Source organism: Lonchura striata, chromosome 3 (genome assembly GCF_050655825.1).
Source record: "Lonchura striata isolate lonStrDom1 chromosome 3, ASM5065582v1, whole genome shotgun sequence".
Taxonomy (NCBI): domain Eukaryota; kingdom Metazoa; phylum Chordata; class Aves; order Passeriformes; family Estrildidae; genus Lonchura; species Lonchura striata.
Genome location: NC_140705.1, coordinates 99359076 through 99385277, shown reverse-complemented (window position 1 = coordinate 99385277; position 26202 = coordinate 99359076). Strand labels below are relative to the sequence as shown.

Sequence of the window (26202 nt, the reverse complement as noted above, 5' to 3'; positions counted from 1 at the left end):
ATGGAGACAAGAGTGCCTGCTTTGGGTCTTTTTGGGTCTTAATTGTGGCTGTAGGAAAATCAGGTCAGCCTTGGAAGGTGGGTATGTCCCGGCACTCTGCACAAAGAGCACTTGCCACAAAGAAGCCCCAGTAAGAACTGGAGCATGACTGAGAAAACACTGATGTAGGCCATGTGTCACAGTGAGAGGTGACCAGACACGTTCACTGTTATTTATGTTGCTTGCTTTTGCTCTGATAGTGAACTTGGTGACGTTGCCAGGTGGTGCCAGCACCAAGACACTGTTCTCCTGTGGAGCTGGGGATCACAGACAGCTGGCCAGCTCCAAGGTGGTGGTGGTGTTGTGGTCCTGTATCAAGGCACTGTCCATCTTTCCAGCCTGGTCTGAGGCCACAGCTCATGCTCCAGATGGGCTCTGTTGGTTAGTGCTGTGGGTGGGCTTTCCCTGCTGAAGGATGGGATCCAAAATTATCAGTCCTCTGCTACTCCAGTTCATCAAGTGCAGTTCAGCTCTGTGCTGTTAGCATGCTGAACTCATTTCAGTAAAAGGTCATAAACTGGTGCACTCTCTCAGGCAAGAATGGGGAGAATCTGGAGACTTCTGAAACCTAAAACATTGGTGAACTAATGTGAAGTACTACACCCTGCTTTAAGGAGAATATCACAGCCTATTCCCAGCTCTACCATGACTACACCACCACACAAGTCGGTTTGCATGACATCATCCGCAGCTTCCGTCACACCATGGATGAGTTCAGCAGAGAGCCTGGCAGATACAGGTAACCAGCACAGCTGGCCAGTTTTTTCTAACATTCATCTCCCTCTTGATAGCAAGAAAATGTTCTAATACACCCTAGAAATGCAAATCCTCCAGTGCAGATAGCAGTGCATAGGCTGTACTGTCTCTTCCCTGGTGTCTGCAGAAAGGAATTGGCCCTGTTAGTTCTTCTCCATCTATGTATAAAGGTAAGCAGAAAAGGAAAACATTCTAATCACATAGATACTGATTTATCAACCCTGTGCCTGATGCATTCTTTAATTTTAATAATGCAGTTCAAGTGAGACACACAGTCAGAGAATGTTAAAATCACAAAATGGTTGAATTTGGAAAGGACCACCTGAAATTCTCTGGTCCAACCCCCCTGCTTTTTAGGGCCACCTGGAGCCAGTTGTCCAGGAACTTGTCCAGATGGCTTTTGAACATTTCCAGTAATGGGGACTCTACAACCTCCCTGGAAAACCAGTGCCAGGGCTCAGTCACCCTGACTAGTGGGAGTTTCCTGATGTTCATGGGGAAATACACCTGTCCTGTGTTTCAATTTGTGCCCATTGCCTCTGGCCCTGGCACTGGGCACCACTGAAAAGAGCCTGGCTCTGTCACCTTTGCACCCTCCTTTCAATACATGGATGAGGTCCTGGAGGTGTCCCTTCCCCAGGCTAAACAGCCCCACCTCAGCAGCCTTTCCTTCTGGGAGAGATATTTCAGTCCCTAATGGCCTTAGTGCCAGACTAAAGGGGAAGGATTACTGCCCTCACTTCTGGCAGCACTCCTCCTAATGCAGCCCAGGATGCCATGAGCCACCTGCAGGGGCACATTGATGGCTCATGGTCAACTCAGGGGACCCCCAGGTCCTCTTCTGTGAAGGAAAGCATGGAAATTGCTGGAATGGAGTGTGTGGACATGGATTCAGAAAGATAAAACCTCAGTCACATACTTTAGCCTTGTGTTGACTCCTGTAGATTTTTCTTCAGCAATTTCCAAGAAGTATTTTTTCTCCTTTATTCATTGTCTGCCTTACAAAATATAATTTCTCTGTATTAATCTATTTTAATGGGGAGGGGGAAGTGACCATAATTCTTAGTGCTCTGTGTCCAACCATTTCTAACTTATTCTGTTCTGTGTAACCAAAAATGAACCAAAAAAGCTATTTGTGTTCTTTGTAGATTTATGGGTTCTGATGATGATGAAAAGGAAGACATTAAAGCAACAATGATGTATTATGGAACAACTTTTATCCAAGAAGCAGATTTTCCCTTCAACTTCAACCTAATTAACATGAAAGATCTATCAGGCAACAGTATTTTTGAAGCTGTCAACTCATGGATGAAAAACATGCCTGCAGGAAAATGGCCAAACTGGGCAGTAAGAGTTCTAGACTAACTCTCCTAGGAAGAGCTTGTTCCTGTAGGTGACAGAAACCAAAAACACACACACACACACACACTCACTCACTCACTCACTCACTCACTCACTCACTCACTCACTCACTCACTCACTCTTTATTTCAGTGGGGTCAGCAGCAGCCTGGCCCCATGGCTGAGCTACAGTCGCTGTCCTTGTGAAAACTCAGCTGCTGTAGCTGGAGTCCTGTCTGGCTCTCCTGCCCTTCAGTAACAGTTCCACTCCCCTTGCAAGGATGACAGAAGGGAATTTATGATCATGCCTCTCCCTCAGTGTCTCCAGTGGCTAAACCACCAGTGAGAATGGAATTGGGATAATTATCTTTGACCATAAACTGACTCACTGCAATGGATTCTGGAACCCGCCTGGGGCCAGGGCAGAGAAGAGCAGCAGTGGAGAGCAGTTAACTTAAAACATTGCTTCTCTTTTTCCAAGGAAGCATGTTCCAAATGTGCAAAGGATCTTTTCAAAGCAAGCAGAGCAATCCTCACACAACAGAAAAAATAGCAGAGAATTGTAAGCAGGGAGAGTTGTTATTTGTGAACTCTTCCTCCTTCTGCCTCATGTGCTGCTGGCAGGACTTCTGTGTGTTAAATTTTTTGGGGCAGGTCTATTATCAAGATAAAGATGATGGACCTCACAGCCATGGAGGGGAAAGAAAAAAACCAAAACCATTTACTACCTTGTTAAATTAGTTAATTTCAAATGTGCATGAAATTGTATAATATGTTTTTAACAGAATGATGTTTTCTTCAGGTTGGAAGCCCTAACGCTGCTCGTATTTCAACTCGGGTTGGGAAGGAGTACATTAATGTCATGAACATGCTGCTTTTAACCCTCCCTGGCACTCCTGTAACTTACTATGGTGAAGAAATAGGCATGGAGAACATTGCCTCAGAAAATGTAAGTGTAAACTCCGGTCCTGTTGTTATCTAGTTCCAAGTAACAGAACACTCAAAAACTTTTGTTTTGTTAACCAAACCCAATCTTTCTCACTGCTTAAATGGTTTTCCATGTTCCTCATGGCAAACCTCTGTACAGCGTGTGGAAATGGATAGGCCAGAGAGCAGAACCAAGGCCTCGATGTGTGAGTGAACTGCTAGACTTCAGTTATGAATGCTGACTTCTGTCTTTCTCTGGATTAGCCTTGCATGGCTTCCAGCAGTATTGCTTCAGCAGAAAGGACAGCAAGTGCCAGCACGGGGCCTGGCCAGGGGTAAGGAGAGTGTGCTGCAGACATATGAGGGAAGATAACTGAGCCATCTCCTTCCTCCCATGGAAGTGGGACTCTGACATCATTATGCCAGAGTCCATTATTTCGTGGCTGTTATTTAAAGGAAGTCACAATTCTGATTCTGTCCAAGCCACAGCTGTCATGAGTGTGCCCAAGCTCAGGAAAAGGGACCTGTATGAAGGGGAGGCTGCCTGCTGGCAGGCAGAAGTGGCTTTTGGTCATCATGCATAGTCTGTCCCAAAAGGGAACAGCTCATCTCTGCCTCTCCTGACAATATCTGAGCACCATAAGAACATGGTCCTATGGCAGATGCTGCTTTCCCTGTGAAAAGCCTCTTTTAGGGAATGAGGCAGCTGCTGGCAATGTTAGCAATGGCTCTGGCTAGCTTTGTATCAAAGGGAAAGAGGTACTTGAAGCACAGGATCACCTCCAGATTTGTCTGATTCAGATGTGGGGAAGTGATTCTCTGATTTAAAAGGAAATCTCATTTCCTCTGAGAAAACTCTAGGTCAAATATCTCTGCATTTTCTTGCTGCTGCTGATTACTGCTGACAGAGTGATTCTCTTAAGAAAAGTGGCTCACCCTGAGCTCCTCAGGGTTCACTCTCTTTTAGTGGCTACCCTGTGGCTCAGGGCTTTGGAACAAATGCAAACCCACCCTTCACTCAGGCTGGAGAGGAAGGTTCCCTGATTAAAGGTTGTCTTAGGAAAATGGAGAGTATTTGCTCAGGATGATATAGGCTTTAGTCCCAGCATTTCAAACACTTCAGGAGACACTGAAAGAGGTAAAGATGAGAGGCAGTGTTACCAGTGTTGAAAACTTAGGATTTTTTTCTTCTGCTTTTCAGAATATGCTAAAAAGGAGAAACCCATTATTTATAATGTCACAAAGCAAAGTGACAATTTCTTTTGTTAAGCTGCTGCTCTGACAGATTGTATTGAAAAGTGTCCTTTATATGAAAAACAGTTTTCATGGAAAACAAACACTCAAAGTATGTGCAAAATATTTTATGCCCTCTTATATCATTAAATTTAAGTGTCAGATCTTTTGGCAGCTCTTCAGTAACAATGAGGAAGCTTTTTCAGGATTGTGAATTCCTCAAAATGAGAACTTCAGACTTTTTTTACATCGACACTTTTTAATCAGCTAAAAGCCAGTTTTCAATAGTTTTGCACTTGGAAATAATAATTTTTACCTGTCTAACACAAACAGTCCTGTCAAAATTGTACCCCTTGCAAATGTAAGCTTGAAGAGTTCTGGGATGAAAAGCGCAATGCTTAGAAAATAACAGACACTGAACAGCAGTTACTTGTTGTTTACTGTTATTTTAACAACATCTCTTCTAGGAACTCATTACCTCACATATTCACTCTCTGCATGTCTAGATATTTATCAGAATATCCTGGCTGTCATCAGTAAACTTTTATCCAACCACCTGTTGCAAAGGATGACAACTCTAGTAAGAGTCATTGTCAAATTCTAGTAGAATTTGGGAATTCCATGTTTTACCCAGCAATGCTGTATCTGACATCATCCCCTCCCCTCCATTTCAGGAACTGTCTTGGTTCTAATTTTCTCCTTAGATTTGGACCACAATTACATCTTCATTATTTTTAACTTAAACCAAAGAAAGCAGTACTGAAAGGGAGATAATTTGGGAGATCTGAGAACATCCTATTCAAAGAGTAATTTTTAATATGGTAATCACCACTTTTTATTTTCTAGCCAACCCTCCCAGAGAAATCCCCCATGCAGTGGGATGGAGAAGTTAATGCTGGTTTTACTGAAGGCAACAGCAGCTGGTTACCTGTTAACTCCGACTACCAAAGTGTAAATGTGGAAGTAGGTATCTACATGTGTAACAAACGAATGGTCTCAAAATATTTTAATGTATCTATTTTGCTCTGGCTTCCTTTTAGTAGTGAGCATTGGTAGCAGGAACAAACTCAAGGGAAAAAAAAAAGCACTGAATCCTCACAAGTTTTATTAGAAAAGGAAATCCTTGCACAACAAGGAGCCTACTTAATCTATATTCATTTAAGCAGAGCAACTACAATTCTGATATTGATGTTGCAATTTGGCTCTTTAACATCCTTTTAATCCTTTTGATATGGAATTGAAAACTGGTCTCTTTCCCCCCATTTCTGTTGCTATAGAAAGCACTGGCTTTGTAACAAGAACTTAACATAGACCAACTTTAACATACGTAGAGCAGTGAATCAAACAGATTTTGCTGACCTACAGTGCTGACCAAAATTGAAGGCAGAAAAAAAAAAAAATCAAAGCAGAAATATAAAATGTGAAATAAACCCTGTGACTGCAGTAGACTGGACTCAATGAAAAAGATTCAGTGTCAAGCTTTGAATGGCTGTGGCTTTCTCCTAAATCCACAGTACTGAAAGGAAGCTGTGGGAGGAAGCAATTGCATTAGTGCTGGGGAACTGTTATGCTTAATAAACTCTGTGTCTGCCACTCCACACGTGCCAAGGAAGTGCACGAGAAAAAGCAGATTTTCAGTGAAATTTGGAGACAGATTTGAAGAGGGATGATTGTCAGCACAGAATTCCAAGAGGTGTGTTCTGAGCAGTCTGGGTGGGTGTGAGAAGGGAGCTCCCTGCAGTGCCAAGAACTGACCCTGTTGGTGCTGACTGTTGCAGATCCAGAGCACCTGGTCCAACTCAACGCTGAGTTTGTACCGAGCGCTGACCTTGCTGCGGAACAATGAGCTCCCCATGAATCGGGGGTGGATGTGCCACGTCTGGAATGACAGTGATGTATTTGTCTACGTGAGGGAGCTGGATGGCTTGGACAGAGTCTTCATGATGGTGCTCAACTTTGGCCAGAAGTCAACAACAGACCTGCAGGCTGTAGCTCCTAACCTTCCCTCTGAAGCTGTAATAAGACTCAGTACTCATTTTGGCAATGCTGGCAAAGTGGTCAATACCAAACTAATTAAAACTGAGATGGGAGAAGGCCTGGTCCTGGAATATAAAACAACAAAACCTGTTCATACTATGGAAGCTTTTCAAGGGAAGTGTTTTGTGGCAGAAAAAGCTTGTTATTCCAAGGCCCTCAATTTACTCTACATGAACTGTTAAGTAGAGGAGTAGAATACCCATGCTTTCATGTTAATTTAGAAGATATTAGCTTCAGGGAAATGCTAAAAATACTCTGTTTTCTTTGGCTTTTAAAACACTATTTGTGTACAAAATAAATATCCTGAAAAATCAGATACATAATTCCCTTTTATCTGTATTTGTGATGGAAAGGACAAAGAATGGATCCCCCTTAGGATCTGTGGAGAAGAAAAGTAAACCTGTTCTAAAAACTGTCCTGTTTAAGCATGTATTTTTGGGAGGAGAGTGAACAGTTGCTTTTTGTGTGCTGACCCTGGAGGTTGCTGGTCTGTTAGTGTTCCTGTGGAATCCCAAGCTTGTTCACTGTAACTTTTCAGAAGTCTGCAGATTTGTAAAACTTATTCCAAAGGCGTGGCCCTATATTTGCTAAAACAGGTGAAAACATGCAAGACTAGTGTATATTGTGATGTTTTACCCTTCTCTCAAATCTAACAACTGTGATTATCCTCAAAGTTAGGAAGAAAAAGAAAAAAATGTAGCTAATATCAAATTCCACACTTGTAACTGCATTTCCAGTTGATTCTCCCCCTCCCTGCTGAGTTAGAATATATTTGTATCCTCTTCTTTCTTTTCCTGCCCTAAGGCTGAGGTGAGAGGTGTGTACTTTAGTTCAGAGGAAGCAGCTGAATCAACCCTACTGAATGTCACATTTGTACACATGCTCCGATTTGCATTTGCTGCACCTGCAGTGCTTGATGTGGCCCTAGGTGGGCACCACAGATTTCCTTTAACAAGCAATGCACAGCAAATTTGTGCCTTGCTCGGAGGGCAGCTAAGCTATGAATTGGGCTGCTTTAGTGGGGGCATTCTTTTTGTTTTATCCTCTGGAGATACTCTGGCATCTTTTGACACACTGATCTTGTCCTTCTGAGGGACTTTGGCACCTCCTTCTTAAGGTTATTGTGCTGGGTAAGGTAACTGCAAGATTTTTAATGTATTCAGATCAGAGTTCTGCTAAAACTCCATTAATGAGGGTGCTTTTCTTTGCAGTTTGGTCAATCCCACCACAGGATCAGTATACCATGGCTGCTGTGCAGAGAGGGCAGCAAACACCACCTACACATGGGAATTTGTCCTGGAAGTAGTGAGACTTGAATGTCATGCTTTGGAGGAGTTCTGCTGCATTGTGTAAGATGTGGCCTTGCAAGAGATGCCTTGGACAGGAAGGCTGCCTGTGCCAAGTGCCTGTGACTCTCCTGTGAGCTCTACGTGTTCCAGCTCTGCTCGCTAGCACTGCTCTGCTGGCTCATGTGAACAGAGCTGCTGGACAAACTCATTTCTGCTGGCAGCTGCTTCTGCACAGCCTGCCAGGGCAGAAATCCAGTTCTTGGTCTCTATTTTTGTAAGGCAATGCCACACCCAGCTTTGTGTGCTTGTGCCCGTAAAGCAGGGATCTGAGAGGAGAGATCCTCTGGAGAAGGTGTTTGCTTTCCATACAAATCCAAACCTGACCCAAAGTTTTTCAGGTAGTTGGTGTGTTTAGGAGTTATTTGCAGGATTTGCTGTGATGTTGGGGATGGCACACTTCCTCAAGTTCTCTGTTCAGAAAAGCAAGGTGTCTTGCAACCTAAAATAATGAAAATATTTTATTACAAAGTAAAGTTCTTTGCACTATAAACGTTCAGGCTCTTGTGCAGCTATTCTAGTAATCTTTCTTTACTATGCTAATGCTAAGAAATACCTTGTCATAAGACAGAATGGAGTTTTCCTAAAAGAATTAATCTTGGGAATAACTGCCACCACCACCTGATTAACATTTTCTAGGATTTGTTAAAATTAAGAGTAATAAAATTTGTATCCAACTGTGACAGTCTGAGACATAAAAATATGTTAAGTCTTGGGAATATTTTGCTTTTAACAAGCATGCTTGTATAAAGCACAAAATCTTGAAAGCTAACTGCAATAGCTTTGATAGCACAGATCATGCATTTCAAAATGTAAAGATCCAACCCATCATGTATGTTTTACACAATGAGGAAGATAGGAGTAAATAGTATGACAGTTTTAAGCACTTAATACTCTACAGAGCAAGACTTCTCCTGCTGGAAGGATGTTTTGCACAGCTTGGAACCTTTCATTCAAAGTTCCTGGCACATTACAGTGGGAATTGAACACTATTGTAAGGCTATTTCAATAATCTGGCTCTGCCACTGTCTCTTTTATATCTGTGCCACTGTCTCTTTTATATCCATACAAGTATATATGTGTATAAAAGTAGATATATATAAAGATTGCTGGGTTTTAAAATTTTATATATATCTATAATCAGCAGTTGCTCTAGCAGTTTTTCTTTGTAGTTTAAGCATACAGTCAAAGACTGCCCAATTACTGAAGCTAAAGTATTCCTTGAGGGGGGACACATTCCTGCAAGATGTTATGGAGCTGTACAGTAAAGGGATCATACCTCATTCAGTGAGTGCTCCCAGGATGAATTACAATGACTGCCATTTGCCTGGACATCTAGGATGATATTAGGAATCCAATTTCCTGGAACAATGAAGCTGGTGATCACTTTACATTGAATGAACAAGTCAAAAATTAAATGGCTATGTGAATTGTTTAAGGATAGCTGCCTTCTTGTCCTGACAGAATTTCTATTATTCCTTAAGAAAAAGAGAATTGTAGAGGGGCTTTCTGAATGAATTACTTGTATTTTTAATAACTGCATATTTGGAAAGTATTCATCTATTTAGTGTTTGTTCTCTCTGAGTCTTTTTGGAAAGACGTGCTCTTTTCTTCCTGCACAAAGAGCACAACAGCAACACAACCGCTGCAGTTGTGCTGCTCAGAAACAGGGCATCATGAAATGCAGAAAGGGTTATTCAAGATCTCTTTTGGTAATGATGGTAAAAGCCTCTCCCCAGACTGGATGGTACAAGAAAATTGTCAAGCTTGAATGTACCTTTTGATGGAAACTCACAAAGTTAAATTTTAGGTATTAAAGCACCTGTGCCTTGGCCGTGTTGTCACTCTAGCTTGGACTAAGGACCTGCAGCTTTAGCTAAGTGAGAAAAATAGGTTTTTCTATAGCAGCAAAAATAAGATTCTTCTCCAAGGGTTGCTAAGAACTGCAGCCTAGCCCTGTCAGCAGCTGGTGTGACAGCGTGGGTTCACCCTATACTGTCCAACAACTGCCCTATGTGGAAAGAGTGAGCTCCCTCACAGGCTCCCAGTCTTTGTTTTTGCATCTCAGAGAGTGTTCTGAGTCTGCTGTGGAGCTGGTGATTTAGGATTGTGTTTGAATTCATTTAAGGTGGAATCAATCTCTGTGGTCTTTAATTTACATGACTATTAAGATTTTGGTTCATAACTCCATTTATCTGAAATATTATCCTTACCTTTCTTACTTGTTCTGTTGGCATGATCTAGTGCAGCCTTCCTGAGTTTCTGAACATACTGTAAAATTCCTGGTAGTGTTACCCGTTCATCATTTTCATACGCCGTGATAAAAACTGATGGATAGCGCTGAGATTAAAAACCAAAACCAGTTAAACGCTTGACAACTGCTCTCTCACAGAGTAACACATTTTTCTCTTACTATATAACTTGTTAAGGTTTATTTAAGAACTCATCTATTACATAATTACTTAGTGTTTTCTAAGAGTTTTATCCTCTAACTGCAAAAATTATTTTGGTCTGAAAAACGACTTCACAGGTGGGCATAATCTACTTAAAAAAGGTCATAAAAACATCCTCTTCCCACTGGTAAAGGTCTGATACCTGTCTGCTTGCTGATGATTGCAAAAAAAAAGAAAAAATGGAAGTAATAAGCATGGAATAGTTTACCTTAGAACAATAGTTGAAGTTTATTTTTCAATCTTTCTGCACAGAAGTTGGTTTTTAAATAGTAAGAGTTTAACTTAATGAAGCTGTGCAACACAGCTAACACATTGTCAAACAAAGAGAGATTTCCCCTGAGATGACAATATCATTCAGGAGAAGGCATTGGGTTAATTTCAGTAGTCACTTGTGACTCGAACTATTGCTAAGATTATTACTGAAATAATTTATATTGGAGGTTTTTTTAAAAATTTCAGTGATCTACTTCTGGTTGTCTTATAAACCACTACAATTTATGCCTGAATTATTCTGCACAGAAAGCATAGTTTTACCTGTGGCTTAATGTTCTGGTATGGGCAATAGCTTTTGATATACTTCATACATTTTTCATCTTCTAATGGATTTCCCCATTCTTCTTGTTCTTCAATTGTCAGTGGGAGATGAGTTTTCATCATTGTATTTAGAACATCCACGAAAGGAGCCTTAGAAGTCATTAAAAAAAAAAAAAAGTTGGAAATAGCCAGAGAACCTTGAATATCTGTGTCAAGGTGTTCTCAAACAAATGAGGAGAGTGAGCTTTGAACTGGAATGTTTCCAATTCTGAAAGTGGTACAATAACACAGATAATACAGTTTAATGTTATAATCTGTATAAGGTCTGCAGCAGCTCACCTGTAAAACCATGGCTCTGATCAGTGCTGGATCAGTGTTGCACAGGGCTCCTGCGAGAACTCCCCCAGCACTGGCAGCTGCCAGTGCTGTGTGTTTGGGCTGAGAAAATCCCAGTTGGTGCAGCAGCATGATGCAAGCCCTGAGGTCATGGAGACCTTTGAGTTTATTCTGCTGACATCCATCTCTGTGCCAGCTAAGGCCCTGCTCTCCTCCACCCCTGAAATTTAATGCAATTCAAGTTGGAATATCTTCAGAAAACATTACATGGTGTAGATTCAGATAATGGAACAATAGCAGCAGCCACAGAGTGGCACGTCATATTTTGTTTTCCCAATTAACTCTTCTCTACTTTTGCCTTTATCCTTCTTTATGGCTAAAAGAGACAACATGAAGGTAAAATAAATCCATTCATGATGATTGGTGAAAATACTAACTGTAGAAGGGCACATGTGCTTGTGTCCTGGAATCCACAGGAAAAGCAACACTTTAGGAAATGACATTTTCATTGTAGGCAATACAAAATCATATAATGTTATCTTTTTATACAGGAAATTATGAAAATATTGAAAACTTTTCCAATAGTTCCATTACTAACAGTATTACTTACTAAAAACAGTAGAATAGTATTTCTGAACTACACACCAGACTCTCAGAATTTGTCTTCCGCTTAGCTTAAACTCTGAGATGGTTAGAAAGTTGGGTTTGGGTTTCCCCCCCCCCAATTTGTGAATTTCAAATGCTACTTGAAATCTTACATTTTGTAGTACAGAATTATAAAAATAACTTCTTTCTATGCAACCACAATTTTGATTTTAAGCCACCTGAAGCTTCCTCTCCTGGTTTCAAGTTTAAAATATATTATTTGATTAGCCTGCCATCTTTGGATGACAAATTCATCTTCATGTTGGACTGACCTACATCTTAAGATTCTTAGTGGGGGGTGAGGAAGAACAGCACAATGCTTGCCACTGAGTGCAGCCGACTGAAGATATTCACTGAATTTGTTTTGGGACTGGTATTTCCAACAATTACTCATTCCTCCTCTTCGCTCTCCTCCCTAAAGTGATTCTTTTGATGTCTTCCTTAGCTACTGAGAAAAATTGGAAGCCTATTGTAAATTGCAGTTTTATAAAACTGGTAGATTTGTAGCTAAACTGGAGACAGATGATTTAGCCAATAAAAGAAGAAGGGTTGCAGGTTAAATGCTTAGTTGTTGCTGTAGAATGTAAATGGCTTTCAGAAGATACAGACTGAACATTATCACACAATGCTCTCAGAAGGAGAGGCAGATAACATGCCATGGCAATTTGAGCATCTAAACAATTTTTTTCTTGAGCAAAAATCAGACAAGATGTAATGAGGCTTGAAAAGATTAAAAGTTACAGCCATCATGTAGATTTAAGAAACCTAAAATGTGGTGTGCTCTTGTGGTTTTTTTTCCTGGAGGTAAATTTAAAAACTACTAAAATAAAAAGATCTAAGAGATGAATAATTAGATATAAGTACACAAAAAAAATTATTTTGGTGCATCTTCAGTTGTACATGAACAAGTATCTGTGTATCCTGCAAAATAAAAATATTATTTCCATTTTATATTTGATTTACCTAACATGGCAATATGCTAATATCCAACCCTCTTCAATTAACATCAGCTTCTCTTCTTTAAAGCTCATATTCAAATCTATGCCATAAGCTCCATATACATGAACTAGAAGTGGTCTCCTGTGTAGTTCTTTAGAATTCTTATTATGAAAAACTGTAATTGGCACCAAAGTTTCATCCTGGAAAAGAAGGAGTAGTTTTACAATAAAGGACATTGCAGAAATCTCAATGACATATGGCAATGAAAACTTCAATTATTTATTTTAAAATGTGTTTTTTTTGATTATAGTAATTTTTTTTCACTTAGAGTGTACAAAGCACTCTTGAAAAATAAAGCCTGAGACTGAACCTCTGCTGTGTGGGCTTACAGATGCAGAGTATAAATTCATTTAAGTGCAACACCTGAGGAGTTTTTAAACTACCAAAGCACCCAAGTCTTCCTTCCCCTTTAACTCCAAGAATATATGTTATTAACAATAGAGTTTACCACTTACCACAGTACAAACTCTTATTAACATCTCCAAATTTTTAAACTCAGGCTGTTAAAACTTTCTTTTCTTGATCTGCACTGTGCAGCTGGTTGTGGGGTGCTCTTTTCAACAGCTGGCACCTTTTTCATTTATCATGTGGAGTACAATACCATTACATCAACTAGCAATTCTCAGTTATACTAAGCTTCTTGACTCATCGTGTGCTGTTATCTCCTGTGGAATACCCAGGTTAATGGAAAAAAAAAAATCACGACTCTTTCTTGTTCTTCTCTATAGCACTGAAGAAAACACCCACTGTTTAATAACTATAGCACCAACTGCTCTTTACATTTTTAATCTCTGTTCCCTGCCAAATGCACTTTCTTTAAATGGGTGGGGAGGAAGGAAAGAATAAAAGGATTGGGGAAAAGACTGAAAAATCTTACCTTGCTTTTAGCTAGTAAACGTGTAGTGTGACAATTTGTAATAATTGGTACCTCTTGCACAGCTTGTTCAATGAGATTATTTTCTTTAAATGAATATGCAAAACACTTAGGGGGGTGTACTGGGGAGGAGAGCTGAAAATAGCAGGTGCTGGTGGTATGTTCAGGATGAGATTCCAATTCAAATTCACAGGCCCACGTAGGTAGCTGAAAAAACATGGTATTTCAAGTGAGACCCTTACACAGCTTCTGCAAATTTTGCTTAATATGTCTTTCAGAGTAAAAGACTTTGGATATTAACTAATTATCTTAGTTTGTATGTAGCACAATCTGTATTTCATTTAAATCCAGTAACAAAACAGTAAAGAAATAAAAGGCTGGTGAACTTTTCCCCTGAGGCCATTGGATATAGTTGGACAATGAAATAAAAACAAAAAATAAATTCAAATTCAGTTTAAAATGGGTATTAGTGCAGACTTTCTAAAAGAAAACATTTGAAATTATTCTGCATTAGTTTTATTTCTTAGATCCTATTTTTCCTTGCATTTCCAGTTCTACTTCAACACGCTATACAGCCAAGTCCATGTCAGCTATTATGCTTTTACTGTGAGTTAGCTCAGTAATGCTAAGCCACTGAAAACCCCTGCCTCTTAACTTTGTTCCTAGTGCCAGCCATTGTGAAGAACAAAACCTTTTCCTGGCACATTCACCCTCAGATACTTACTGTTATTATATTTAAGGTTTTTAACTCTGCTAAGAATGAAAGAAATCAAGATTCATTCTTTGAGAGCAGCAGGGACATAGCCAAACCCTCTGCCAGACCATTACTTACTTGGGTTAGGCTGCTAGAGGCTTCTGAAAAGGCAGCAGAGGTCCAAGTTCTCCTGAGTAACTGCAGGCCCTTTCTGAATAAATAAACTATGGCCATTTTAAAAAACTGAAGATTTTGGAGACCATACAGTGTACTTTGTTGAAAACCTTTTTCTGTAGCAGTTTTGTACAGTGCAGCATTGGCAGCTGTTGCAATAAACTTGTGAGTTGTTCAGACTGTATTTTTCAGGAAAACAAATCAATTAAATATTTCACCTCAGTGGTCTTCAGAAATTGGATTTGGCTTAAGTCACTTTGTTTTTAATCCACAAGTAGTTAACAACTAGAGAATGGAAACAACTCCTTTGCACCAATTGTACTGCAATATCAACTCTTCCCATTTATTATGGGACAGTGTCCATACTTGTTTTCTGAACATTAAATCTATATCCTGTCGTAGGGGCCTGGCTTACACCAATGAGTGTAGGCAAAAAATGGCTCAGTAACACTAAGTAGAGCATTTAGGGAACTAAGTTCTGTTTTACATTAGAAATCAGCTGTATTGTGAAGAGCTTGACTGTAATCCCTTGAAGAAAGAACTGGCTCACAGGATAACTACGCTTTAACTTTCAAAATGCTGCAATAAGCCACCACATCAAATCCTGACAAACAGCCACAGGTAACACAGTTAGTCATAACTATGAAATTGCCAGTATTAATAGTTTCCAAACTGCTTTTACTTTTGGAATTTATCTTTGCTTTCATTATGATATGCCAAAAAAAAAAAAAAAAAAAAAAAAGGAAACTGGAAAAATATTATGCTGCTTACATCAAGCTAAAACGTACCTTTATTGACTGAACTGAGTATGAAACAAAAGAAATCACATTTAAGTAAAGATGAGCAGCATTCTTCAGGAACATAATACAGTCATCACTGAACATCTCAAAGTCTACTAGCTTGGTTTTCTTTTCCAGTGCATACACTAACTGCCAGTTCTCCTTGCCACTGGAACCTATTGGTGCCTTCATCAACTATAAAAAAAAAACCAAACAACCTCGTATTACTAAAATGTAGTAAGAGTTACAGATGAGAGGTACAGACTTATAGGTGATGTCAGACATTTTCCTTGGAAAAAAATTACTTTTTTATATTTGGGGCATTCACCTGTCAAAAACTGGAGATTTTTACACTCCCTTTACTTAAAATGGAAAAACAGTGCAGTAACATTTGGAGAAGACCAAGTCTCAAAGATTACTCTATAGAAGATGGTAATACAATAAGTGCTTTCAGTATGGCCAGCACAACTGTAGGTGGGTTTGAGTACACAAACTGAGATCACCAACTTAAGATTTGATATAGGGGAAATTACTGTTGAAGCATAGTCATTTCTTGATGCTGTCAAAGGAGTTAGGATCAAACAGGCCTCCTACAGGTTAGAGTCCATGCAGCACTATCAGTCTTTTTAATTCATGCAGCACTCTCTCTTATATATGTAAGCTGTGATGAACAGAATTAAAAGCCAACTTTACTATTTCTATATGACCTACAATAGGCATCTAAATTAATCCTATGAATGTAATTATCAGTCAAAATTGCCTTATATTCTGCAGGTTCTCCATATGTAGTAAGAATGTACAACTGGTCCTTTCTGTGCTCGATGTGGTAAATGACCCCTGTGGTTCGTGCTTGTACAAGAGCAGGTGACTCAAAGGGATGTCTGCAGTCAACCAGCCAAACTTCTGAGGTTGTCTTGCTGTTGCTGTTGATAGTGAGAAAACGCCTGTCTTTTGTGCAATAAAGGTCTACAAAGAATCTGTAAGGAAAACAAAACAAAACAAAACAAAACAAAAAAAAAAAAAAAAGAAAAAGCTTAAAATTAATTACTATTTTAAAATACATCAGTTTTTTCAGAATCATGGGCTTCCATCTGCAAGGTAAGAAACAACATTTCTGTAAGCAGACTGGAAAAATTTCAGGCTACTTAGCTCCCATACCAACTTCTGCTGCGTTTACCCTGGGATTTAAAACCCTTCAATCTTGTGTGTGAAACCTGAAATCTGCAAGGAAAGCAATTTAGTTGTTGCCCAACTAAATCCATATTTTTGCATCACTGAGCTAGACTGGAAGCTCATTGATGCATACAGGCTTTAAAATTCAGGCAAAATGTAGAACTTTTTATTGAGCTTGTACCCTATTAAAAAAAAAGTAGTAGTGGATAGTTAAAATAATAAATGACATCTTCTGGAAACAGCAATAACAAAAGTAAGAGCTATTAAAAAATTAATTGGTAAAATGTCTATGTGCTACTGACCTAATTGTCTTAAGCAAATAAGACAAAAAACACCATTTAAAAAGAAAAAAAGCACAGAGGCCTATATGAGGCAAGACGGACAGTGTTGTAGTGATAATGCTGGAAACTAGGTACTGGTTTTGGAACTAAGAAACTAGGAACTACCAATTGGATTTAAATCCCTCTAAAATCTAGAAACAGAAAGCAGAATGATAACCAGTGGCTAGATGCAAATAGTAGAGAAGTTCAGGCTGAAATTCAGATTCAAATTTCTGTGAGTCATCTGAATTAACTGGAATGTCACATCATGGATCAGGACAGTCTATTTGCCATTTTGAACCTTAAGACTTAGATGTCTCTAAAAGCAAAACTGTACAACACAAAGATTCAGATTCCATCAAGAAAATGTAGGGTTGAGTACCATAATCTGCATCACACAGATGTATCACTGCAGATACATGACTGCAATGATGATCTCTCTAAGACTCAGAGTATTTGACTGGTGAAGGAAAGGATGCTTTAGACAGTATTTTCAGTGCCTTTAATTATTTGCAGGTGGAGGATCTCAAGGCTTTTTTATTGTTTTTTGTTGTTTTTTCTAACAGCACCCTCTTGACATCTTTAGGACAAGCACAGAGGGGGAGTTAAAGTCTGCAAGAAAAATCAGCCTCCTGCCTGTGTAATACCCATGATTTTGGCAAGAATATGGCATTGCACTCAGTAGAGATTCCAAGAGTTCAGCTCTGCTGATCCTGCCTCTAAGAAGGTTGAGCTGAAATGCATATTACACTTCTCCCCAAGGATTATGACCTTGATATTACAATTTCTTTTTATGTTGGTAGCTTTTTTTAAAAAAAAAAGTCAACAAATTTTCAGCTTCTAAAAAAATATTTGATTGCAACTAGAAGAGCAGGTGAGATGCAGAACATAACTGCTCAATGACAATACAAAAGAATGTCTTGCCATCTCCAATGAAGGAGTTCAGCTATGAGCTGCAATAGCACATGAACCTTTAAAGTAAGTTTCTAGTAGATCTACTAATGACTGTGACCTTCAGAATGATGCCAGCAGTTTCCCTGTGGGGAAGTGCCAGGTCAGTGCAACCTGATTTTCCAAAACGATGCATCAAATGCAACTGGAAAAAAAGATCTTATTTATTCCATCTCCATTGCAAATTGTTCTGTTTGTTTTTCTTTTTCCGATGAAAGTATAATTGGCATTTCTTTACTGAATATGTTACTTGAATTAAGAATAATCACAAATATTTATTCAATGCTGTATAAATATGCCATGTGCTACAAGGCTGAAAAGCTAGTTCTGAGCTCAATTTAGCAGAGCCTTCTTGTCTTCCTAAACCACTGCTTAAATAAAGGTTATTGAGAGGGTATTCAGTCAACAATAGTTCTGTCTCTTGGAATGTTGTAATGATTTTGCTCATCCATTACCCAGAGCAAGGATTAGCCTGAACTTACGTATTTTTTTTAAAGATGTATCAGACATCAATAGCAGGGAAAACAAAATGAAATCCACGGTCTGATTTACCCTGTATGAAACTGTCACACATTCATTAAAGGACACCCTGACCTGAGAGTGACCTTGACATTTATAAACTCAGCTGAACTCATGAGGTAAAAGAGGAAAGTTAAATCTCTGTTGATCACATATCAAAAGGAGAACAGAGCACATTCTGAGGCCGTATAAGGGACTATTGACAGCAGAACACAAAAATGCAGTTTACTATTTGAAATATGATATGGAACACTTTTCCCCAAACTAGTTATATTTTACATATAAAATACTCAAAAATACGTAAAGAATTTGTTATATTTTAGGTATGTATTACCTTGCATCTTGTTCTGTATAAACTAACTTAGTATGTTTCTGGTAAGTAAAAGTAGTCATGAATACATTCTGGCATTTAAGGTTCTTCTGAGTTGTGTAATACAGAACATCATTTGCAGCCCATTCTGGAAAAAAAGACAAATGTGTATCAAATTCAGAGAGCAGATGATATTACTGATATTACTGAGAGAAGATGGGACTTCCATGGACACTGGACCCAGTGCTGAAAAAGGTGGATTGCAGATGGCATGGACAACACTTTTGCATCCTGTGGGGACTGAGGTAAGAGCCAAAAGGTTTTTCCATGTTTTCTCTGAATACCAGAGAACAAGAATCTCATAGTGCATTGAAAAAAAAAAAAAGAAAAAAAAAATAGCAGAGGTCAATATTGCTAGGCCCAGTAATAGGAAGCTGTTGACCCTTTGTGGGTTCTGGAGGTAACAGGAAAATAGGAGATGTGGCTGTTTAAAACAGCAGAGAAAAAGAGATTTACACAGAGTCAGCAAGATAATAAAGACATCATAAGCTCTGCACTGTTGCATGTGACTGCACACAAGCCATTTAGAGAAAAGAGATGATGCACGTGACCCATGGGTACTGCTGAGATAAAATTTCTCCAGTTTTCTCTGCTTGTGTATGTGTTCACCAACATAGAAAGGTATAAATACAGGAACCTTGTTATTCTGAAATTATTCTGACTGATCCTGCCATCTCTTCTGCTCCTACAGCCAAAAGAATGATGTTTAACACATGTGCTTTTAAAAGCTTCTGTATGTGTCTTATGCATAAATACTGATTTTCAGTACAAACTGAGGAATTCATAATACAAAAATAACACAAACACTTTGCTTTCTGAACAGCAGTGTAGCTCCAAAGTGCACAAGTGGCTGAGGATTCACTATGAAGACAAACCTTTAGAGGGAAAATCCAAGTTTTTCTATAGCCTAGCCTATAGCAAAATCAAGATGTAAAGTTTCAGGAACTTTTGTCTGTCTCCCTGCTATTTTATAGCACTCAATACAAACCCATAAACTTTGCAAGTGGTTCCAAGACCTGATTCTTTTGCTCATGATTGAGGCACCTCTGTGCTTCCTGACACTACTGCTGTACCTCACTCACACCTGACTTACCTTTACAGAATTTACTATTCTGACAGTCATCTTTTGTACTCTTATTATCTGTCACACCTATTTAAGCAACAGGATGTTGGTCTCTTAACTGTACTGATTCTTCTGGATCAACCTAGATAGATGTTCAAATCAAGGATGTTGTAAAATGTCATTGGCAAATTTGCATGTTTATTTTTCAACAGGTGTTATAATCTTCAGTGGGGAAACACAACACTAAAGTTTTGCTACTCCTCATTTTTTCAACAAGGAAATAGGACATTTTACATAGAGGTTTTTGTATTTTGCTCTGCCCAGGCAAATTGCTTAATGCACTAGATATACTTGATGACATCTAGCAATATAATCCAAAGTACAAGATGTGGAACACTCTATACATACTGTTATACTCTTTTTGCTATATTCTTTCACAGACTATAAAAATATAATGTTTTCCTATTCACTTCCATTTACCTCTGCTTCTTTTAACAGCAATGTAAAGCTCTGTAATCTATTCTGAAATCTGAAAGAATTGATTCAAAGCCTGGCTGACTTCACTGGGCTCTGAAGTGTAACCCACATCCTGGGTTCCAGTTGAAATTCCAGCCAATACTCACTAGTAGATAGTACTTCCACACTTTTCAAGCAAAGCTAACTGTCTACAGCTACCAGTGACTTCAGTTGTAGGGTTTACCAAGTAGAACATCCCTCAAAAAGATCTTTATATGACAAACAGTCACATCAAACTATATTTTGAATATAGCATGCTGGATTCAATGGAAAAAAATATGACTGTTGTAATGTGCATACATGCTTTTACAACGAAGGAAAACTTTTATCCAAGGAAGCAGTCCTGTTCATCCATATCTGACAGCCCGTAATCATGCAGCATTAAAGAAACCGTAAGAAAAAATTCAACATCTGTAAGGATTAAATGTGCCTTAACTTAAAAAAAAAGAAATATTGTCTTTAAATGAAAAAAAAAATGTTGTGTTGAAAGCTTGTGTGATCCACAGGATATTTATAAATTACTTACCAAAGCTAAATGCACTTGGAATTACTTTTTCCACAACAGGAAGATTACCAAGTTTCATAACAATACAGGTTGCCTCTTCAGAATTTTCACTTTTTAAGCTGATGGCCATGTATCTCTGATCTGGTGAAATTCTGATCCGTTGAATAAAGGCATCAGAAAAGCCGAGATCTTCAACAGTGAATAAAATCTTAGCATTTCCTTCACCTATTACATAGGAAAAAGAGATAGCAAAAACTCCTGTAATTAAGACACTGTCAAAATGAATGGTGATTCCTAATGTCTGTATTTAACAAATCTGTCTCCAATATTCACAAACATTCTACTGGAATTTATCAACAACAAATACCTGTCTTACAAGATATTTGTAAATGCACTTCATAAAAATAAAAAATTGCAGTTCCAAGGAAAAAAGGCCTGTAGTAAAAATATTCCAAAAGTGTAGATATTGGCTTTTACTAACCATATTGAATTTTAAAGCTCAGATAGCTAAAGTACAGTTTTTAATAAATAAAATTAGAAATTCTTTCAATGCCCTCAGAAATGAAAAGCATGGATATTCTTTTCCTTTCTTCAAAATGTTAACTTAGGATTCTGCAAGCGTCTTCTCTCTTTCCTCTCCAGCAACTTGCCTTAGTATCAATATATACTATTCTCTATTTACCTTGCCTTTTCAGATTCAGGATTCTAGAATTATTACTCTAGTACAGAATTGTATAAAAGTATTTTCAGTTAAGAAACAGACAAGTAAAGCATTAATGCTAGAAAAGAACACTAAGTGATACATGTATACCTTTTTAAAGAATCCTACCATATTAGGAAGGGAAATCCCTTACCATCATCTGCCTTTGCAAGAAATATGCAGCCATCCTCTTCGAAGTACACATTCTCTCCAAACCTCATCTGTTCAATACAAACAAAAATATTTCAAGTCCAGCATACTATTTCCTTTGAATCCCTATATACAGTAATTTTCCTGTGCAGAAATGTAAAAAACTGTAACAAATGGCAGAACATATATTCTGTACTGAAGAAGGAACTGCACACATTTTTTTTCAGTTAGGGTACTTAAGCTACCTCTATCTGTTCTAAATTTCATAGAAGACTAAGTTCACCTGCAACTGCTCTTGCAACTTACAATGTTTTGTAATCTTTATCCAAAAGTCAGATGATTATTTTATTTTTACTTGCTTTTGCCTGTGGAGAAATTAAGGCAAATTCACTGTCATAACAAGTATAAGCTGTTCTAAACACAAACTGTTACTATGCACAATTATTAAAATATTCAACATTTCTACTGTAAAAAAAAAGAGTAAACCAGCATTTTATTATAGCAAGAATAGCTTCACTGTCTTTTATTTGTAGTCAGTGATGGGAAATGTTTGTATTGTTTGCCACTTACCCTTGGGCTTCTTGAATTGAGTGTATACGTGTTGTGTAATTCTTCCAGTTTTTCTTTTATTCTTTTTGTCATAGCTTTGTATGTTGGTGAAATGTTATTCCAGTTTTTTTGCTCTGATTTCAGAAGGTTCTTGTGCAAAAGGTCTGAAGTTACTATGGATGTATTTTGCTTCCTTTTGGAAGAGACTTTTGTTCCTTCCTGCTAAGTAAGGAAAGACAACAATGGCTACAAGCCAGCACACTACATAGCAATCTGAACACACTGAGGCAATATCCCCTGAGCCACAGGCCCCAAACCAGCTTAATTAATTACAAAAGTACATGCCAATAAAAACAAAAACTGCAGTTGCTATCTGTTTTATTTTAACTCTTCCTGATCTTTTGGGAGGCACTGTCAAATGTGATTTACTTGACACATTGAGGTCTTCTCTTCAAAATTTAAGGTACTATTAATATAAGCTCTTGATTGATTATTAGTAAATATGTTTGTTCCTGTTCTAGAACTAGGTTCTACTTTTTATGGAATTCTATTATTTTTCCTTCTTCACAGCTTTCTTTCATAATGTGCTGTCTTTAGAGTGTGATTTCTCATTTCCTTTCCTAGACAACAGTGCCCACACCTCTGTCCCTGTACCTAGGAGTCCTAGCAGCTCATTCAGGTTCTTGCTCCACCTCCTCAGAAGTGTTAATATAAATGTTCATAAGGTGCAGAATGAAGTGAACTGATATGGGTTCTGCAACAATTTTGTCAGGAATAAGTTTAAGGATCTGGTTTTCCATGAAATGTGAGATTACTGCTACCTCACTGCCAACAAAGCTGTCTTCTAGTGTAAAAAATGTTAAGTGTGTTAAAACTGCTACAACAAAATCCTACTTCCTCTTGCATGCTGTGAAATCCCACTTGATCAAGTAGTAAGCTTCACAACTTATATTACACTACATAATACTGCACAGATCACACAAATTAGAATTTTATAACAGTGTATGATTTGAATGTGTCTAGGCTTAAAAAGCAGCCTGTGCTTCATATCCTGTCCTTGCTTTCATTAAGGAATGTTGGTTTGTTCCTAGTTTGTCTTCAGAAACACATGAGAACCAAAATGTGAATGTTTCAAATAGACTGAAAGGAAACCATCTGCTCCAGTTGCCAAACTGCCTAGGATCATAAAGCACATAATTGCTGAGAGCTGGGAGTGTCTGTCACTAGTTCAGACCAATCCTTCCTGTCACCTGGCACAAGGCAAAGAAATTGTGAAGGCTATTAGAGAAGCTCTAGAGCAAGTGAGTGACTGCTCAGGAGAAACAAACTTCTGGATAACAAAGGTGTACCACCTCACCCCAGTCACTGGAAAAACTGTTGTAAGGTAACACCATGCCCCAAACATGATGCAACCAAATAAAACCTCACAGTGGCCAAAAATGGATACTTAGGAAAAGGTAAGAATAGGACAAGACAGATGATTTTCCCCAGCCTTAAACAATTCTAGCTCAGGAATTTCCTAAGCAGAACATGGTTTCTGGATATTTAAAAAGTCTCTCTCATATATGTAATTTCTATATCTCATATATGTCTCCCCTTATACCTATATAAAATTTTAGTATCCACAACTTATTTTGACATGTTTCATGCTTTATGAATCTTTTGACTAATGCCTTCCTTTTGTATTTAGCAATTCCCATTGTATTCATTTGGAAATATTATATACAGCTGGTGGTCCCAGTGTTGGGATGTATTAAGAGATACAGTACACCTCCCTGCCTGGGGAAAATCCAGCAATCTTGAAAGATTTTCAGGATAGCAGAGGACTTCAGTGACAATTGGTGTGCAAACATTTTCTCCAAAGCCAATGGGCACAGCCTCCTCACAAACATGGTGAAAACCATGTTTGCATCCTGGGACCAGTGTCACAGAGCAGCATTTGTAACAATCGTGTTAGTGAAGTTCCACTGAGTAAATGGAACAAATATTCTTGTCCCTCCAGACCGCCTATGTTCTCTTTGAAACATTTGCTTACATTTGTGACACAGCCTTAGGAACTCTTCAGAATGACAAATAAAAGAGTTACAAGATAACCTTTGTGTTACCTCTGAAGAAACACTATCAATTTGAAACAATTTTAGGACAACTAGGCACCCATCTGAAAACATGTTTGAGGGATCAAATAAACCAAAACAGACATGTTTTAAAACAATACTTATGCATATAAATAAGTTTCTAGGCTGTCATACTTCAGTAAATTTTACAATACCTCTAGCAAAATCTGTATTAGAGACACTGAGACAGAAGACCTAAAATTATTTCAGACTGTTTTCTGACTCTGTTCATGATATACTGGATGTACTGCCATCCAGTTACACAATATTTATTTACAGAAATCAATGCACATTCCTTTTAAAATATAGTTTAGAACATGCGAGCATCATATCATATTTTAATATGATGGAAACCATGACTTACTGGTCAACACAGAAAAGTCAAGTGTTTTTTGAGCCAGCTCACTGTTTGGTATCATCAGTTAGGACACTTTGCTTCTACACTAGCTGATCTCTCCCTGCAGTTTTCTCCTGACACTTTACCTAAGTCTGGAAGATACCATTTTTTTCAAAATTACAATAGCAGGAAAATCAACCAAAATGCATCTTTATGTCAAAACAGCATAGGAAAGCTGAACAATGAATGGTACATGTCCTTGAACGTAAGTGATATCCTGGACTTTATTCCTCTGCTTCAAATTCTCTGGGAAAAATATATTTCTTCAACATGTGAAAAGTATCTGTTAAGATCCCTTAAGAGATGCGCCAAGGTGGTTGTTGGTATTAAGTCTATATTTAACAGCATACCTTGCAGGAAAAGAATCTGCGTGGCAGAATACTTCCAGCTGGTGCGGTCCTGTGGGTGCATGTACTTTTTGAACAGCCCAGGATGTGGCACTTTTTTGGTCCAATTTCACTGTAAGGACACACTCTTTGAGCAGGGTTATGCTTTGAGTAGTACTTGGCACTGAAGGTCAGCCCTTGGAGAAGATTCCGCAGTCCAGCACAGCACATCATAACCTTCATTTCGTGACAGCCAGCCTGGAGTTTCTGAAAATCCCAAACTGCCGATCATTTACACTGTGCATGTGAAATACACATAGCATAAACTGCAGGCGTAAATACACATACACACAGAGGAAACAGACATAGTGTAAACTTCCTCTTTCAAAGGAATGGGACCGATTCACTACGTACATCAAATGAGAAGAATATAAGTAAAACTTTGTTTGTTAATAAGTGGCACCTACATTTTAACCTGAACATTCCGGGCGGCCCAGAATTTAACTCCAGTGAAACTTTGGGGAGAAGGGGAGCTGCACGTCCAAAGGATGAAGGCCAGAACACTGGGAAAGTCTGGAGGAGTCGTCCCCGCCTCAGTTCCCCAGCATCGAACACCAAACCCAGGCTCTCTCCCGAGGCTCCAGGAGCTGAACCCCGTTCGCAGGAGCACTGCGGGGGTCGGGCCCCACGAGTGCGGCTGGACCCGGCGCGGCCCCGCTCCCCGCCGCCGCTGTCGGTCCGCCCGCCCGCGGAAGGACTCGCCGTGCCCGTGCCCGCGCCCGTGCCCGTGCCCGTGCCCGCGCCCGTGCCCGCGCCCGTGGCGCTGCTCCCGCTCCCGCTCCCGCCGGGCCGGCGTGCCCGGGATCAGCTCCGGGCGGGCGGCAGCGCTCCGGCGGCGCTGCCCGTAACCAAGATGGCGGCAGGGCGCTTCAGCAGCCGCGCCGCCCGAGCGCCGCTGATGTCAGCGCCGGGACGCGGACCCACAGCGGGGCGGGCACGGTCCCTGGCGCGGCTTTCCCGGGTGGCCGCCGTGCCACACCCAGTCCCGTCCCCAGGCGCGGTGGCCACGGGCGACTTGTCTTGAGGCGCAGCCACGCCGTGCCGGGCCTGAAGAGCACCGCGCTTCCTCGGCCGCCGAGAGTCGCTCGACGCTGCCCTTAGCAAAGATGGCCGCGCACCTCCTCCCGCTCCATCCCTAGCCCGGCCGGTCCCGCAGCCGCTGGATGCTCAGCGCCGCGTCCCCGCCGCCCGAGACAGCGCTCCCTCCCTCCCTCCCGCCGCCGCATGGCCGAGACTGCCGGCTCCCCGCGCCGCCCCGCCGCGGGCAGGTGCGGGGCGAGCGGTGCGGCGGCGGCCCGAGCCCGGTGGCGGCTGCTCGGACAG

General features: G+C 39.7%; 3 protein-coding genes across 10 annotated transcripts in view; 2 read left to right on the top strand and 1 right to left on the bottom strand.

Moving 5' to 3' along the window:
* SLC3A1 (solute carrier family 3 member 1) overlaps window positions 1-6646 on the top strand; it is a 22768-nt gene extending 16122 nt beyond the window's left edge. Inside the window, exons 6-10 of the mRNA XM_031504265.3 lie at window positions 654-778; window positions 1944-2142; window positions 2938-3084; window positions 5142-5258; window positions 6074-6646. Coding sequence (XP_031360125.2) covers window positions 654-778; window positions 1944-2142; window positions 2938-3084; window positions 5142-5258; window positions 6074-6514 — 1029 coding nt within the window. The 3' untranslated portion in view covers window positions 6515-6646. The remainder of the gene's footprint in view (window positions 1-653; window positions 779-1943; window positions 2143-2937; window positions 3085-5141; window positions 5259-6073) is intronic.
* On the bottom strand, window positions 5287-26136 carry PREPL (prolyl endopeptidase like). 5 transcript variants are annotated; one of them, XM_085575939.1, is made up of 15 exons: window positions 25998-26136; window positions 24844-25086; window positions 22004-22204; window positions 21438-21504; window positions 20605-20808; window positions 18464-18587; window positions 15927-16143; window positions 15176-15361; window positions 13523-13726; window positions 12610-12785; window positions 11005-11221; window positions 10666-10815; window positions 9892-10018; window positions 8958-9040; window positions 5287-8120 (listed from the first exon to the last, which is right to left on the bottom strand). In XM_085575939.1, exons 1-15 carry the CDS (start codon window positions 26103-26105, stop codon window positions 8040-8042), a joined length of 2388 nt encoding a protein of 795 aa, XP_085432065.1. In that variant the 5' UTR covers window positions 26106-26136; the 3' UTR covers window positions 5287-8039. The 5 variants fall into 5 exon arrangements, with proteins under 5 accessions (XP_085432065.1, XP_021382130.3, XP_085432066.1 ...); XM_021526455.4 differs by having other exon boundaries at window positions 22004-22201; window positions 25998-26135; XM_085575940.1 differs by lacking the exon at window positions 25998-26136 and adding an exon at window positions 25287-25614 and having other exon boundaries at window positions 24844-25145.
* CAMKMT (calmodulin-lysine N-methyltransferase) overlaps window positions 26070-26202 on the top strand; it is a 208971-nt gene continuing 208838 nt past the window's right edge. For 2 of the 4 annotated variants that reach the window (XM_085575956.1, XM_085575955.1), the window contains exon 1: window positions 26070-26202. Coding sequence is in view for 2 of the 4 variants with exons in the window: in XM_031504266.3 (XP_031360126.1) it covers window positions 26104-26202 (99 nt within the window). In the remaining 2 variants the exon portion in view is untranslated. The other 2 variants (XM_031504266.3, XM_085575954.1) reach the window with 1 other exon arrangement.